The 19,160-nt window shown below is 31.8% G+C and overlaps 1 protein-coding gene and 1 non-coding gene across 2 annotated transcripts; both read left to right on the plus strand.

Annotated features, from left to right (window-relative positions):
• The first annotated feature begins 95 nt into the window (after positions 1-95).
• LOC114381857 lies at positions 96-1,419 on the plus strand. The gene has a single exon (XM_028341081.1). The coding sequence runs from the start codon at positions 452-454 to the stop codon at positions 1,136-1,138; it is 687 nt and encodes a 228-aa protein (XP_028196882.1). The 5' UTR covers positions 96-451; the 3' UTR covers positions 1,139-1,419.
• A 1,068-nt stretch (positions 1,420-2,487) lies between these two features.
• On the plus strand, positions 2,488-2,606 carry LOC114382904. Its single transcript, XR_003660359.1, has one exon. It is a non-coding gene; the product is annotated as a U5 spliceosomal RNA (small nuclear RNA).
• The last annotated feature ends 16,554 nt before the right edge of the window (positions 2,607-19,160 follow it).

The following is a 19,160-nucleotide window of genomic DNA, read 5'->3' on the forward strand; positions in this document are numbered from 1 at the left end:
ATAATATAAAACAAATCACTTTATTTTTCATACTTCACATACAATCTGATAACCAAGTGATTATTCAGTTAATATAGAATATCCCAAATGCATTTCTTCTTCTAAAAAAAATGATAATACCCCAAATGCACAAAGACTTCTTAGATTCTTCAACAAGATCCAATCTCAACTTGAACGTTAGTGAACCCATCATTAGGTTTAGCAAAAACAAAGTAAAAGTTTCTTTTTTCCCCCCTCTTTTTCTCTCACCCACTTCCACCTAATATCTAGACCGTTGCAAAATTAAACATTTTTCACTTTATCAAATTCTACATTGACGAAAAGCTAAAGAATTTCAAGAAGAAGGTGTATAAACTGTTGATAACTCAATCAGCCATAGATACAAAAGAGAAAAAAAGACAGTGCCAACACCTTCACATTCATCCAATATTCTTCTTACCTTCAATCAATCATGGCTGACACAAACACAAACAGTAACATGTCACTGCCACAAACCCATCAACTAAACCCCACTCTTGAGCCTCTCTTGCATGCCCTTGACCCCATATCACTGATCCTCAACCAGAATTCCAATTCAGACCACCCTTTCCCTTTGAGGCTCACCTCCGCAGATAGCTTCATCTTGGAGAGAGGACCAAAGTACACTGCATATGCTGAACTGAGAGAAACAAGGTTGCACATGAAGTGTTTGATGCAAGAACAACAACAACAACATGAGGCTCAGGAATTGGAACCAAGGACAAAACCTGTAACCCCACCAAGGAAGAAACAGGTCAAGTTTCAAGCTTGTGAGGGACACTCAAAAGGGTCCTTCTCTATTGCTCAGTCTGTGCCGGATTTCTCTTCCGCGTTAAGGAAAGAGAATAGGAAACCTGTGAACACCTTGCCTTCAATGACACCACCAAGCAAGAGTGGCAATGGGGTGGTGTTGAGTTTAAGAGGGAGCAAGTCAGTGAGTGGAGGGGAGAAGAAGAAGTGTGGTGGTGGTATGATGGCAAGGAAGAGCTATGCTTGCATTGATGAGCTTAAGAGTTTGTCTTCTGCTACAGCCATTGCCATCAATGGTGAAGGTAGAGGAGGAGGACGGGGTAACAAGGTGATGGGGAAAACAGTTTCAGGGCACCACAGACAGTTTTGAATGTGGTTGTTGTGGAAATATTGATTCCTTGAATTTGGTCTTGTTCTTTATTAGTTGAGTTTGTTGGCTTCGAGAGGCTGTGGTGATGGTTGTGCAATTTCTCTTTTGGTTTCCATTCATTCTGTGTTTTGTTTTTTTTTTTTTGGTTTCCTTTTGAGGAACTTACAGTATGATGTAAAATTGTAAAGTTATGTATGGTGTATGTAAAAGTGTTTCTCACTGTAACACTATTATAGGAAATACATAGTTTTACCATTTCCTATTTAAATGGACTTTGTTCATTTTTGTGTTTTGAAATGAAGTATCTTATATCAAAGATTTGAAATAGATCTATGTCTGGTGACTAATGTTTAACTTGAAGTGAACTATCCCATTCAACTAATTATACTAGTAGTCTTTTAATTCCCTAAGTTTAAGATAGGAAAAATTATTTTTCTTTTTTAAAAAAGATCCTCTTCAACATGTTATCAACCTTTGGCTTTACAGATTTTAGTGGAATCTTTCTGTTTCTTTCTAGTGTGCTTAAGAATTGGCTAATGCTAGTTGTTTCTTTTGTTAGTTTTGATCTTCAATATTTGCTTCATTTGTTAAATGAATACATAGAAATAAAACAGGCTTCAACTTTCTATTCATCAGCTTAGATTAATGATCAAATAACTGGATAATATTGGTGAGTTTTAGGCAAATTACACATACAAAAATTAATAAAGACTATCATCATTGGATGCTATCTATCCCATTAGTGAAAAGATCCAGAGAGACCCACCATCAATCTATTTCTACTACAATGTTTACTGTTGTTCATGGATCAGAAACAAAAACAAGAGAAATTACTAGTGATATGTTGCATGACTAGTTTAGAGGAATTTCAGTAGCAAGAAGTAGAAAAATTCAAAGGGTGCCCACAGTCCCGGAATCACCAAGGTCTTCAACAAATTTCACCAACCAAAATTTGGAGTACATATCCTCGTGTAAATAAACATCAGTCTCAAATGCTTCAATATTTAAAATCAGTCCTTTTCCTCAAGGGGTTGCGCATCTCACAGGCTATTATCCTCCAGTACCATCCCGGCTATACATGGCTACTTCTTAATCTAACTTTTGACCTCTTGAACCAAAATCTTAGCTTCCATGCATAATGCAGCTTTTTTCCATGCAAACCATGCCTTGACTACTCTCTTAATAATATTGGCAGCAATTTGATTCAGGATATTCTATTACACAATCAAATAGAAATGCCTTAAGTTGGTTTCTCACTTTAGATTCCTCACATCCCACAAAGACATTACAATCTGTCCACATATTCTCTTGCCATGGTTTTCAATTCATCAAACAGAAAGCAAGAAATGAGAAGTTGTGATGAGTACATAGCGAACTATAAGTTCACCTTTTACTAAAGAATACCATGTACTTGTCACTTAAAGCCGCATAGGTTAATTTTTTTAAAAGGGTCTTCTTATGGGGACCCTGCAAAAGTATTTCAAATTTTGGAAACTACTCTGCGTATGATGAGCTGAGAAATCAAGGTTTGCAAATGACTGTGTGTTATGCAAGAACAACAAGAGCCTCAGGATGTGGAACCAGCAAAACCAGCAACAGTGCAACCCCACCATGGAAATAACTAACAGGTCAAGTTTCAAGCAAGTCAGCGGGGTTGCAGGTTTTGATGGATTTGGAACCAACACAACCGGCAACCCCACCGGAGAAGAAACAAGTTTCAGGGCACATTCAAAAGGGTCCTTTCATGCTCAATCTACTAGATTTCTCTGCTGCATTTAGGAAAGAGAACAGGGGAAAGGAATGATGTCAAGGAAGAGCTATGCTTGCATTGATGAGCTTAAGGGTTTAACAGTTAAGAACTGAAGTGAACATGACTGAAGTTCACATCGAGTGATGTACTGTGCAAATGAACTGTTTAGACTATAAAATGAAAGAACTGCAATTGTCTTAAACCACGGAGCCGTGTGATAATCACATAGCGAACTATTCTTTCGCCTTTTTTCTCCACTACAATATTAGAAGGAGATAAGGACATTTAGGCTCATACAATCTTATCATATTTTATTACCCCCAAAACTACAAAGAATGCTCCCAATTCATCAACAATAAGTTAAAGTTGGCATCTCAAGAGAAAGACATGCTTTCTGTGTAGCATTTCTAGTTAAATTTGGCATCTCTAGTTAAATTTGGTATGAGTGTCTATTTCTTAAGCAAAGCCCACATTGAGTAATATACCAAGTAGAAGTGAACTGCTTATGATATAAAACAGAAGAGTTGCTATTAATTTTAAGCACGGAGTTGTGTGATAACAACAAATCTAACTATTCTTTAGCCTTTTATTAAAGAATATACATCAATTTATATTAAAGGGTCTTTGAAAGAAGACCTACAATCTTAGTCTAAATTTTATGTTCTCTAAACTTTTATATCGTCTCCCCTTTTTATACTTGATTCTCAGATGTGATAAGAATTTTTAGAGTATGGAAATACCCCCTTTCAAAAGATTATCTAATATCAAATCACAACATTTGTCCCTAATATGCCTTTTTTCATGAAAAGAATATCGAGTAAGCATCAAATCCAAGAGAAGATAAAAGAGAAATAAAATGATAAATTAGTTGATGAACCTATTATCACTATCCTTAAATTCACTCTTTTAATAAATTTAGATTTTCTATACATTTTAATTAGCTCATTTTGCATTCAAAAGATAAATTTAGATTGAAAACTACTTTTGTGTACATAATGCAAATCAATCTATTTGTCAACTTTCTTAATTTACACCTTATCCTTTTTTTTCCTTTGATCAACATACATAGTGATACTCCTACCGATTATGTTATGCAAATGTATAATGAAATCTTATTTTTATTATATTTTTTTCACCCTAATTTTATACCATAGAAACATGATTTCGATGTAAAAAGGAATCATATTTTCGTGGGAAGGATAACTTTAGAATTACTTAAAAACTCACCCACGTGGTAGTGAGAATAGCATATTTTGTAGTATGAATAGTAGCTCCTCGGGTTAATAAGTGAGCCCAATAAACTCTTCTCGGGCAAATACATGGGCCAACAACTAAGCCCATTTTTCGGTCCAATAACAATCCCCAAACGGAGTTGCTAGGTGCACCCAGCAATATTGCTGGTGCACCCAGCAATTTATTGAAACTACCATTTTGCCCTTTAAAATAAAAAGCGCGAATGTAATTTCCGGAAGACACTGTTTCGAACTGCTTCTTCTTCTCTCCCGGAACCTGCTTCTTCTTCTCTTCTCCGTGAAGCTTCTTCTCCGCAAGGCGCGCCAAGGCTTTCTTCTTCTTCTCCGCGAACAGGTTAGTTCCCCTTCCCCTTACCCTTTGCTTGTAATGTGCATCATTGTTAGCATAGCAATGGAACCTTAGGATAGTAACCTTAGGGTAGAAGACGAGAGGGGAGAAGACGAGAGTACGCCGGAAAAAATGGCGAAAAAGGCTGACGGCGGAGTCTTCCGGAAGACCCGTTACGGGTTCTTCCGGAAGTTCCGGAAGAACATTTTCCGGAAAGTTTCCGGAAGAAGTGTTCTTCCGGAAGTAACCAAACGTCTTCCGGAAGACGCGCTCTTCCAGAAGAACTTTCTGGAAGAAGTGGTTCTTCCGGAATTGTTCCGGAAGATCCACTTCTTCCGGAAAGTGGTTTTTTTATTATTTTTTTTTGCTTTTTTTAAAACAAAAAAATTAAACAGAAATTGTTTTGTTTTTTTAAATGAATTATTGTATTTATTTTGGTTATTTTGTTTTTTAGATTTTATGAAAAATGAGGTTTGGGTTTTTGATGTCATGTTTTTTTTATAATTTAAATGGTGTATTTTTACTAAATATTAATTTGTAAATTTTTTATTTTTTTATAAAAGTACTTGTGTTTGTTTTTGTTTATTGTTTATTTTTTTAAATTACTGTTTTTTCTTTAAAAATGAAGTTGTCTATTTTTATAATTAAAGTTGTGTGTTTTGGAAGTTTTATAAAAATACTAATTTTTTATAATTAATTAGTTTTTTTATTATAAATGAAGTATTTTATTTTCTAAAAAAATTGTGGTTGTTTACTAAATAATTTTTTGTACATTAGTTGTTTAATTTTTTTTTAAAATTAAGTTGTGGATGTTTAGTAATGAATTATTTTTATATTAGTTGTGTTTTTTTTTTATAAATGAAGTTGTTTATTTTTTTTAAAAAAAATTAACTTGTGGATGTTTACTAAGTAATTTAGTTGTGTTTTTTTTAGAAATGAAGTTTCTTATTTTTTTTTTAAATTAAGAGTTGGATGTTTACTAATTAATTTTTTTTACATTAGTTGTGTTTTTTTTTTATAAATGAAGTTGTTTAATTTTTTTAAAAAATTAAGTTGTAGATGTTTAGTAATGAATTATTTTTATATTAGTTGTGTTTTTTTTTATAAATGAAGTTGTTTAATTTTTTTAAAAAAATTAAGTTGTGCATGTTTATTAATAAATTTTTTTTACATTAGTTGTTTTTTTTATATAAATGAAGTTGTTTAATTTTTTTTTTAAAATTAGGTTGTGTATGTGTGAAAATAATTTGATTTAAGTTAGTCTTATTTGTTTATAAATAAAGTTGTTTTTTTATAAAGAAAATTGTGTATATTTTGACCAAAAAAAATACGTGTTCGACATGATTTACAGATCATGACCAGAACACGAGGTTTAGGTCGTGCCATAGGTAGAGTTGTAGGCAGAGATAGAGCTACTGACGAGGATGCTGGCGATGTTCCCGAGAGGCGTAGGCCTACTGCCTCAGCCCGTAGGCTACGCGTTCATCAGATGACTACGGAGGGACGTGATATGGCTGAGGACGTCGCTGACATGACTGATGATGTCCCTGAGCAGCCTACGGAGGCACCTGAGATGCGTGCGGACGCACAGGGTGCTGATAGTGGTGAGGGGTCAGATGGTGATGACGTTGCAGAGGGATTCCCTGGTGGTCCACGTGACCCGTCAGTGCTCACATCATTTGCCGAGCATGTTGCACATGCCGTGTGGAGTGGACAGGTATTTTAATTTGTTAATTATTTGTCATTGTTTATTTATTTTTTTATGATTAATTTTTTAAATAATTGTATAATTTGTACTTCAAATCAGGAACGTCCTGATTTGAAGTTAGTGTCACATGGGAGGAAGGTGACACTGATTGGGAGGCCAGTGCCTGAGATTGAAGGCCTGGTGGCTGCCACAGGATTAAGTCCACTGATAGATTGTTCAGTTATTACTGGCGATCCTAGACTTATATCCGCATTTGTGGAGAGGTGGCACAGTGAGACTAGCACCTTCCACCTTCCTGTAGGAGAGCTGACGATCACATTGGATGATGTGTCGTCCATCCTACATTTGCCCATCACTGGCGCCTTGCACAGTTTCCACGCTCTTTCTACGGAGGAGGCCATATTCTTGCTTACGGAGTTGCTGGAAGTGTCTGCCGAGGAGGCCAGAGCCGAGACAGCACTCACACGTGGAGCATATGTACGATTAGGATGGGTTCGTGACATTTATGAGACCAGATGTCAGCCCCGGCGGTGGATTGTCGCAGCTCGCGCTTATCTGCTGCACCTTGTCGGTTGCACTCTTTTTGCTAATAAGAGTGCAACATACGTGCATGTGGTCCACCTTGACGCTTTCCGGGACCTCACTTCTTGCATTGTAAATTTGCTTTATTGTGGTGCAACTGTCGGCATTGTGTTCCTTCAACGTTAGCAAGATGTTTTTCGGTTTCACCATCGACTTTGTCATAACAGCAATAATTTTCTTTTCTTCCTTAGTCAATCGCCCGGCGTATGGATGTACAACTAAGGACTTCGCCAATTCATGATTATGAATCCCACAGATCAACTTCACCATCCAAACTTCCCCTCCATGCACTGGTTTCCCACGAAGCCTGAAGGGACAACCACATTTCCTACTCCCGGTGTCTTTTCTAATGAATTCTTTATTTCTACACTTGTACGTACCACTCCTTTCACACCCAATTAACACAAATGAACTTCTTCCTCTGCTACCGGTCTCTGTGTCAGATCTCATAATCACTGCAACAAATCCATTTTCATGGGCAACTGTTCGAGCCCATTGCAAAACATCATCTCGAGTAGCGAATACCTACAACGCAACCCTAACATATTAATTTTCATACAAACCATCAATTCAACCAATGACTCAAATTATCTATGATTACCTGAGATGTATTAAAAGCATTTGAACAATCGACATGTGGTTCATTCACTCCACATTCTTCTTGATTATCATAATCATAATCCATATGAACTTCTTGTGACATCGCAAAGTCATACCTCCATTGATCTTCGTCCATCTTAAGGACATATGCATCATACACAAGTACATTCAAATTATCATATAACCACATCCAAAAATTTACTACACCTTAAATAACAAACATATTAATAGCACATATGCATCATACACGACTATATTAAAATTATCATATAACCACACCGATAAATTGACTACTTATTAACTAATAACTAATACAAATATATTCTAAATTTATAACTACATTATTTACTTAAACTAAACTTATCACTATAATAAACAACTAATAAAACATTTTTGTACCATTATACATTTAAGTTACCTAAATCATTTAATATTATACCATTATACCTAATTAAATCAATAATCCACAACATATATAAAACAGAAATAAAAAAAATTATAAAACAGAAATATATATATATACCATTATAAAACAAAAAAATTATAATCCACAATATATACCATTATACCTAATTAAACCAATAATACATTATTAATTAACAGAAATATATATATATATATATATATATATTATAAAATAGAAATAAAAAAAAATTGCTAATAATTTAACATTCCGGAAGACCTTCTTCCGGAAGCTACTAAGGCCAATTCCGGAAGAAGGTCTTCCGGAAAACACTTTCCGGAAGCACTTCTTCCGGAATTGGGCTTAGTAATTTCCGGAAGACCTTCTTCCGGAAGTGGTCATTCCGGACCTTCCTCCTACTGTGCCTAAAATTTCTTCCGGATACACTTTTTACTGTTTTTGTTCTCTAAAAACTAATCGGAAAACGAAATAAATGCGTACCTCCGACGAAATAGGAACAACAACCACTAATAAAACTTCAAATACGGAACACGGGACCACCAAATCTTCAAATACTTCACGGGACCACCAACGGAGACTGCAAAAGGGACCACCACCGAAACAACAGCAAACGGAAGAAACAAAGAAAGCAAACGGAAGAAGAAACAAAAGAAGAAAGCGCACTAAAACACAGCCTGAACACGTTAATTTAAAGAAATTTACACAAGGGCAAAATCGTCATTACATACGCATTAAATATTATTTTATTTTTACTTATTATTATAAAATGAAAATTCTTTTTTCTTCATTTTGTTATAAAATAATAATCATTTTTTAATATATATTAACTTTTGTAATAGAAATTAAATGTTATCATAATAAATAATTTATATTTTTAATAAAATTTACGAATTAATTAATTTTTATGGTTTAAATTATACTAAATTGTCACACAAATTAATATTCGACATGCGCGTAAAAAACAAATTATAAATATTAGTCATAATTACGTTCACTAATTATTTAATTATTTATGTATAATAGTATTAATTATTTTATAAATTAGTTTATCCAATTAAAAGTAAATTATTACAAAATAAAATATTTTTTTTAAAAAAAACTAACTTCCAGAAGAAGCTTCTTTCGGAAACATTCTGGATGACGTTCTTTCGGAAGTTGTTTGTAAGTACTTCCGGAAGACACAAATTCTTCTTCCGGAAAAGTTCCGGAAAGAGGTTTTCCGAAAAGTTTCCGAAAAAATCATCCGGAAGAAGAATTGCTGAATGGTAGTTTCGCCCCTTCACTGTTTGCTGGATGCCCTAACAATAATACTGGGTGCACGTAGTAACTCCCTCTCCAAATCAAGCATAAGATCGATGTTCCTTTTGTTTCTTTCCCCAAAATCGATGTTTTTATGTTCATCACAGCTATTTGCCCAATTTTAATTTTAACTAAACCAATGTCCACACAAACCAGATCATTTCAAAATCAATATTTTTGTTTTTTGTTTCTTTCAACCACAAAAGAATCTTACATGCTTCTCTTTCAGACCCAATCCAACTGAATTTGAATCAAATTCAAAATTAATTAGTAAATGTTAGTAAGTTCTTCTACCAAAATTTGTAAATAATAAAAGCTCGACGTAGATGATAAATAGTTGATATCTTACTTATATGTAAAACAAACAAAATCCACTTCAGTCTTAGAAGTAAAATCTCTATCTAATAGTAAAATGGAAAATGCAAGACAAAATATATAGAATTACTTATATATAAACATGTGAAATCATTTGATTTATTAAATTTTTTTTCCATAACAATAGAGATATTTTTATAAAATGTGAAATCAACCTATTTATTTATCACTAGTGATATTTTAAGTAAATCCCAGTAGTGATATTCATAGGTCACAACGCAGTTAGAAAATAAATATCACTAGTAATATTTTAAGTAAAATTATTTTCTATATCTTAAAATGACCAGAAGATAAAATGATATATATGCTCCAAAAGATTAACGTAACAATTAGATATATAATACAAGTGAAACTGGAATTGAGTTTTAAAATTGGAATTTTCAGTTTAGTTACATCCGAAATCATGTTGGCATTGTTGAGCATCACCTCGAGTTAAAAAATATTCATAGTAAAATCTAGAATTTTGTGTCACTTACAGGAACATGGAGGTAAGTAGACATGGCAACAGGACAGGGTGGGGACGGGTATTGTCTCTCAGTCCTCGATTTCGACTCCTCAATATATACTTGTACCTGTCTCCGATACCCGGTGGATAAAAATTTGTTATCCCATCCCCGTAGTCATCGGGTATCTTGTCTCCGTTTCGTCCCCGGTTTAGATTTGTAAAAAAAAAAATTGTAAAAAAATTATATTAAAAATCTGATTTAAAAAAATTTGATTGTTACATATTTATTTTTAATTACTTGTATTTGTAGCGTATTTGTCTACAAAAATCATCAAGAAAAGAATATTAAATTGTGTAAAAATTATATTAAAAAAAACAAGTAATTAATAAAATTTTAATAATTTCATAATCGCGGCGGATACGGGAATGGTATGGGATGGGTAGTGACATCTTTGTCCCTGACCCCGACCTCGATTAAAAAAGTTGGGTAATCCCCAAATCCGAATCCGTACTCGATCAACTCGGATATTTCCCGTCAAAATCGGAACGAGTTTGGACGGATACCCACGAGTACAGGTTTCATTGCCATGCCTACATGGATGCTCATTTCATGTCAATGTTTTTTTTTTAAAAATACATTTCATGCAATTTAAAAAAAAACACTGAAGCAACACTTGATTGCTTATTAAGCTAAACCAAATATACACTTAATATATACAGGAAATTATTAAGAATGTAGAATTAGGATATATGTACCTTTTGCTTATTAAGCTTACATTAAAGGCCTTTATTGAGTTAGAGCGGATTTTCATTTATATTGTAATTTATCTTAGGTATGTGTTTTTTGGGAAGATGATAGGGTGTCAATATAGTTGAGATGTTATCCTCATCTTCCTCTCACAGCCCTCCTTTTTTTTATTAAAATAAAATCCATTAACTAAATCCTTGATTGTTGAGTGGTTATTAGAGCATCCACAATAAAGATCTTAATCCTTAGATCTTAAGCAACTATTTACGGATCTCACATATCACATCAACTTTTAAGAATTCTATAAATTTTATGAGTAACAAACATGATAAGATTTATCAATAAAGATTCTCTAACTAACATTTTTGTTTCAATCATTTGGTGTCTCACATTTGAATGAACTCTGTGTACCATAAAAAGGTTTTGGAGTTGTAAGAGATTTTGGATTGTGGTCAAATGGTGGATAATTGGGTGTAATAAACATTGGGTCAACATGTTTATTTACTTATATGGGTCAAAGTGAGCCTGATGGGGTCCAAAATATGCAAAATCTTAATTTTTGTATTTAAAACATACAAATAATTTATTTTTCATAATGAAATAATGTATTATGATAAATTATAACAACTTTTTAGTCTATAATGTCACATTTTGAATTAAATGAACACACATAATTGTTTCTTGGATGGCGATAGAAAAAAAATCTAATAGGAAGTGATGTTACTAAATATCTTTAAAAAGCTGGTAAAATATATTTAACACACCAAACAATATATTTTAATTACTTAATAAACATATATTAAATCATTTTAACTACTTAAACAAGTAATATATATTATTTTGATGAAATAAATGCTAAGTTTTAAATATTTTTCTACTTTTTTTCTAAAATTGACTAAAAAAACTCATTTATAATGATCACTACTAGAAAATAGACTTTTTACATCGTTATTTACCGATGTTAAAACTACCAATGTTAAAGTATCAACATTAACATCGGTTGTTTAAAAACTGATGTTATTTTACCAAAAAAACATCGATTTTTATAAAAATTTATGTTGTTTTCTTCTCACCAACATCGATTGTTAATGTTATTTTTTGGTAAATCATCATCGATTTTTTCAAAATCAATGTTGTCTTTTGAATTTTTTTTAATATCGTATCTGTTTTTTAATTATTAACATGTAATTATTTATATCACGACTTATCATTCAAAGTTGTAAAAAAACACATAAAATAAGCCATGCACCAAAAGTTATAAACAAAGTATATCATGCACCAAGAGTAATTATAAACATTTATGAACAAAATAAACCACAAATGTGTTCAGGATGTTAAAATTTTTCTCACAAAATATATCACCGAGAGTTATAAACAAAAATTTACAGATTGATAAATAGTAGAGTAGTAATGTACTTTAATTACATACAAATCCAAAATAAAACAAAGTTAAAAGTTGCATTTGGGAACTCAAATATAACTTGAGTTTCAGTTTGCAAATTCTGTGATTGTGCAAAATTCCTCCATCCATTTCCAATTTTTACAATCTTCCTCCAATGATTATAAACTATCCAACACTTTGTAGTCTCTTCCACGTTCAGATGGATGAATCCTATAGCTTTCATAAACAAGTACATTGTACTCGGCACATCCTGAAATTAACATTAAATTTATATTAGATATGTATATGATTTCAAAATTTGGCATACAGAGGAGTTCTTAATTACTCATCAAACTATTGCAAGTCACTTTGTACTCAGTTAGCAAGACTTTAAACGTGATTGAGTTAGGAACTTGGTGGTACAATAAGTGTCATTTAGGGTAAGCTTTTGGTTCAGAGCTTCTTTTGAATATGGTGAGGAGGAAAACACTCTGTCCAAAGTGGGTCAAGATCACCTGATGATTTCTAGTGAGCACATAGAACTCTCTATGTTCTGTACATCCAGCTAGTAGAGCTGGACTCACCAGATCTTGGTTATATGTAACAGAGTGCATGCTGCTATTAGAGTGTAGCAGATGCCAAGTAGGGTCTAGTTCATCATTGCATCTTACAACAAATGACCTACTGACTTCACCATAAGGCTACATCTAACAAGCAAAATAATATAAGGATATGTGTTATATCATGTCATGTTTATTTGAGAATAGTCTTGAAATTTCTAACTTGATCCATAACACAAACAGTGTTGAACATTTTCTCTATTTTTTTGTTAGTCTTCATCACTGTGTTAGTCATTTCCTTCTAGTTCTGTTGATCTTCATCCATCGTTTCTAAAATCCATTTACAATATAAACATGACATTAAGTAGATTTTGTCAAACCAACTAAATCCACTAAGTGATCCATTCACAAACTAACTATGCACCATGCTTATGTAGGAGCTTATTCCTTGCAACTAATATAAAATGCATGATACATTTGACATACCAATATGATACCAATAAATTTGCAAAACCAAGAATTCTCACACCTACACAAAGTCTATGGCTCAATGATATTCCTATTTTGAAAACCAACAATGATATTCCTATTTTGGGGGCCTAAGGCTATGGCAGAATTCTCATACTAGCACAAAGTCTCATTAACAAGTATTTTCATGTTAGTAATATACACAAAGTCCAAATATCAATATTTATATATCCAGAAAATAACACATGTTTTCAGCAACATACACAGAAGCAAGCATTTCATGTTAGTAATATGCACATTAACAAGAAGTCATATGCACATCAAAATGAGAACTAGAAATCATCAAAACCAAGAATGAGCCCTAGCTTCTCGCTTATCACCACCATCAAAACCAAACACAGAAACAAGCATTTATAGAAGACTAACCTTTCGTGAGTGACTGAGAGCGTGAGAGTGAGAGAACGAGAATGACAGTGCAAGAGTGATTGTGAGAACGAGAGCGTGAGTGCGAGAACGAAATGATAGCGAGAGTGAGAGCGAGAACAGTGTGATTGTGTCGCCGCAGAGAGTGTGTGAGAGTGAGAGTGAAATTGAGAAGAAGGATAGTGCAAGAGGGAGGTGAGTGAGCGAGCGAGAACGAGAGCGTCAAAGATGAGTGAGAGTGAGAGATGGTTTAGAATGAGCACGAGAAGGAAAAGAGACAAATTTAATTTAACTAACACAACATCGGTTTTTCAAAAAAATCAATGTTGACATGAGTTCGTTAATGTCGATTTTGGAAAAACCGACGTTAACGAACTCGCGTTATTTATAAATATGCCACCATATTTTTGTTAACATCAATTTTTTAAAAAATCGATATTAACATATGATGTTATATCCATTCTTTCTACCGGTGCATATAGCATTAGATTGCTCTTTTTAGTAAAATTAAACTTTTAATTATATTAGCAATATGATATATATTAGACTAACAAATAATTATGTTAGTATAAAACATTAATATATATACAGAACAATTTGTGTGTTGTCGGGAAGCTTCTTTAGTAATAAGGGATGTTGGACGGTGGTCAAATGGTGGATATGGTTTAATATCGGGTTGAAAGGAGCCTACTAAGGGTCCAGAACAAGTATAAAATATTAAGAATTGTATTTAAAGCATACAAATCATTTTTTTTCTTCTAATGAAATGAATTATAGTGAACTTTTAATCTATAATATCGTCACCATATTTTAAATTGATGGGAAATTTTAAATATATATATTGAATATTTAAGTGAGTGATATTTTTATATTAATTAAATATAAAATAATTGACTACATAAATAAGAAGACCAATAAATTCATTATTAGGAGTCAACATACAGTTTTAGTTTCACCTTGTAGATTATGTTACATTTGTAGAATGTCACAAAAAAAATGTTATATTTGTAAAATAATAATTTGTTTTTTCATACATCGTCTATTAAATTTATAAGAAAAACAGAAAATTTTCGTAATAGAATGAATATATGTATAATAACTATTAAACAGGTAAAATGGTTGAAATATTTGATTGCTTCTTTTTTTTTCAAGCATTTATTTTTTAACCATGATACTTAGTATCTTTGACTTACTAGTGGGATCTAATATATATTTTAATCCATTTAATTAGTTATGAAATTAATTCTCGATTTGAATATAGTTACATTTGAAATTTTTTATCCCTTACTAAATGTATTACTTGAGGAATTGAATCAGATTAGAAAGGCAGGCCAAACATGCACACTTAAACTATTAAATTTATAGTGTAGCAAAGACACTATTAAATTTATAGTGAAATAAAGATATCCGAAAGGTTCTTTAAAAACCAGTTCATATGGGGTGACCTACCTAATTATATAAGCACTTATCAAATTTGTTAAATATCCAATGTCACACTATTCTCAACATAAAACAAAACCAGTGGACTGTTTTGTTCAAGAAATTGGATTTTGATAGGTTGCAGGGTTGGCCATCCATGTCCTACGCGTTTGTGTTGGTTTCAAAGGTCAAGGTGCCTCCAATTGGAAGAGTGTCCTTTCCAAATTCTCATCACCGTATAAAGTACATTATACATACCAGAAAACCCACGTGGTTGACCAATAACTCTACTACAATATTAACGTCCATGACATGCATCACATGCTACTATGAAAATAAAAGGTTGGAGGTATTGGCTTCAACTACCATGTTTAATTCCCTTTTTATCTTTTTAAAATGTCATCCTTTTTCTTTAGTAAATTATACTGGCATCTCATGATTTTGTCATTTCTCTCTCTCTCTCGACATTCTTCCTTTTTCTGTCCTCATATTAACTCTCTTAATTGTTGAAAAATATTACATAAGCAACTATGCATTATAAATGCTCTAATACATTACACTAACTCATTTTTTGTTTTTAAAAAAATTATATGAACACCTTACTAGAAAATTGCGGTAAATGTTAAAAAAAACACAGAAATTATGCACAGTCTCGAGAAACCACGGTAAGTATAATTTTCTCTTTTAAAAAAAAAAAACTAGTAGTATCGTGAACTTGTTCACTAGTAAATAATTAATACTTTGGGAAGAAAGTGGGGTATTATTTTGACTATGATACGTATTCGGTGTATTCCTTAGATTAATTTTCCTTTCTTTGACATTTGACTTGGAATCTTGGATGATTCAAATCTTGGTATGACACTATTGACTTTTATCTTCGCCTGTTGATTAAGATAGCATGTAAAAAGGCCTCCCTAGTTGAAGAACGAGGACCACACAGTTGTAATGTTAGATTTTTTTTTATTGTTTAGAATATTAATTGGTGAAAAATAAGAGAGGTGAAAAAACTTGGAAGAAAAAACAGAGTATAAACAAAATAAATATTCTTAATTACAACAAAAACATGTGTGACTAAAAGTACAAGTACAAAATTAGCAATCACCCTGTAAAACTCCATTTGATTCTTTTATTTTCTTTTCCATTAGCAATTAGGTGTTTGTGTTTATGATGAGAAATATGAACGACCGAAAAAAGCATCACTAAAACAATAAAAAAAAATGTTAATGGCACACTTTTTTTTATTTAATAAATTTATGTGAGATTTATAAAACATGAAATAGGACTCAATAGACCTAGCAAAATTCATATCATTTAACAACTATCGAATGAGAATTATCTTAATAAAAAGTAAAACTTATTACATGAGAAAATATATTACAGTATAACTTTTATTTTATTTTATTTTGGGTAAACAAACAGTAAAACTTTTGAACTACAATGCAGGTGATCCCCGTCGAGAAATTTTTTGAATGTGCTAAGTCAGCTTATAACTGATCACGTAAAAGTATTGACTCAATCGCTAAAACTTTATCCATAAAGATGTAAACAAACCATGTTCTTGTTTTATCACAACTATGATAGACTCAAACTTTTTAAGCACAACAAATTTGATCTCCCTCTCGTTATGTGTATATATACATATAGCCTATAGGAAAAGCACGAATCAAAAATATTTTTCATCAATAAAAATTAAGCCTTTACTTGTGAATTTAAAATAAGTGATATGTATTATGCATTATTTAATCATAAATGTCATGTGACTTATTTTATCATATCATATTATTAGATTTAATTTTTCATTTTTTACAATTGAAACCTAAGGACCTTTATTTATAATTGATATTTTTATTTTTTATTTTTATTTTTAATTTAATGTATTTTAAAAAAACACTTTAATCCCTAATTAAGTCCTAATCTTCCTGAAAATCACACACATCCCGGTCCCAAAACACCTCCATGAAGCGGTGGAACGTGACCCAACACCTCAAAAATTTACATTTTTCATCTTCTAATTATTAAGTTTGCTCGGTGCCATCACGTTAGGGACCAATTAATCTTTTCCCCTTCTCCAACCTCTCTCTTCCACCGTGTTTAGAAAGTACAAACATTACCTTTCTAATGCTGATTAGTTTAGACTTTTGGAAAATCAAAGGAAAATTCAACAAAGTTAATTGTAGGTGTGGTGCGTTTATTAATAAGATGATGTAAATTAATTGGATCAAGTAATAAGATTATCACCTATGATTGTTACTTGGTTAGTCAGTGTGATGCTATATTCAATAAAGTCGGGGGAGACAAATTAGCAAAAACAAATTTTATTAGAATTTGAGAGCTATATGAAATGTGATGGAATTAAAAGACAACTTAAATTGGATCAAACAATATCTATAATAAAACTTGTCAAACAATATTATCTCTAGTGGTAAATGTTTTGCATACGGGAAAGATTCATCTTGTTAATGTCTTGTTTCAATAGACTGCTAGTGCAAGGTTATATCAGTGGGTGAAAAAGAACTTTTCCAGCTGATATGGCCTTGAATATTGATCCAGTTGATCATGGTTCTTCTCAATTTATATCACGTTTGGACGGTGCATGACATAGACAATATTACAAAATAATCCATTCTAAAGAATTATAGGCATTTGCTCTCTACTGCAACAATAAGTGTTTTGGGACGGGGATGGGGTGTGAGTTTTGGGAAGATTAGGAATTAATTAGGGATTAAAGTATTTTTTAAAAATACATTAAATTAAAAAAATATCAAATTTGTAAAAAGATCTTTAAACTTCAGTTGCAAAAAAAGATTAAACTTAATTATTTAATGTGATAAAATGAAATGCAATATCATAAACAATACATAACACACGAATATGATGAGAATTAGTCACACCAAAGTAATGACCTAAAAATTAATCTCAACCATTTATGTATATATAGTTGCATTTGTATGGCTAAAATTAGTTAATTTTAATTCTTAGATGGTAGGGGTCCTCTATATATATATGGATACTGTGGCTAACAACACTAGTGAATAGACACTTTCCTTCTATGGTATAGTATCTTTTAAAATTAGTAACATTTTTGTTCACGAAGCTAGCTAGTATTGACATTGGGCAATTTTGACGAACTAATATCTGAGTTAAAGTTTCATTCCATTTTGCAACCAACGAGATTTGAATGCATCTTGTTGGATGAGCATGCATTAATAACATGAAAACTCAAGCAACATCGTTACATCCTTTAAGACCGAAAAAGAGAGGTTTCTTTATAGACGAAGTTTAGGGTGAGAAAGGCTAGCTATAGCATTTTTCGTTTACCACAACATATAAGTTCGTTTTCTAACAACTTCTATGATGCGTATCCCCCTATATCTACAGGAGTTAAAGATTGAAACCTTATAGATTGGCTTTTAAATAAAGTTGACAACTACTTGCGACCGTACTAGTGCTAATTGTGGTGGTTATGGTCCAATTCACTTGATAGCCAGCCCCAAAGCTAAACAATTTCCTGTAGTTTCTTTAAAGTACTAGGTGCACTTTTAGAAAGTAAAATATGGAGTTCTAGTCGTGGTGGTTGAAATTTTAACATCATAATTTGTTATACATGTATCTATGTCTTATTATAGTTTACATTAAATTATACATGTTGCTCATGAAATTTAAAAAAATTAGACATATTTTTTTCTTTTTCAAAAACATACACATGTTTTTCTTGAGTTTTAATAAAATTACATATATCTCTCATGATATTTAAGAAAATCATAAATATCTCTCTTTTATTTTTAAAACTTACACAAATTCTTTAAATGTGGTCTAAGCATTTGATAACAACAAGTCATGTGTGTTGGCAATTTTAATTAAAAAAAAGTTAAAATACATTTTTTGTCTTCATAAATATGAAAATATTTAAAATTCGTAATTATAATAAATTTTATCTATTTTTCGTTCTCACAAAATTTAAATATGTTACCTTTTAGTCCAGGTTCGGGTACATTTAAGCCTACAGGTATGTTGTTGTATAAAGTGTAAGTTTTTTTTAACTTTTTTACATTGGTTATACATATAAGTAATGTAAAAAAACTGAAAAGTATCATATATAAATTTTGAGTACGAAAAATAGAATTTTTTTTGCAGTGACAAATTTGAAATATTTTCATATTTACGAGAACGAAAAACATATTTTAATTTTTTTTAATTAAAATTATCAACGCATATGACTTATCAGTATCATATGTTTAGATAATATTTAAGAAATTTGT

Source organism: Glycine soja, chromosome 13, assembly GCF_004193775.1.
Source record: "Glycine soja cultivar W05 chromosome 13, ASM419377v2, whole genome shotgun sequence".
NCBI classification, from domain to species: Eukaryota; Viridiplantae; Streptophyta; class Magnoliopsida; order Fabales; family Fabaceae; genus Glycine; species Glycine soja.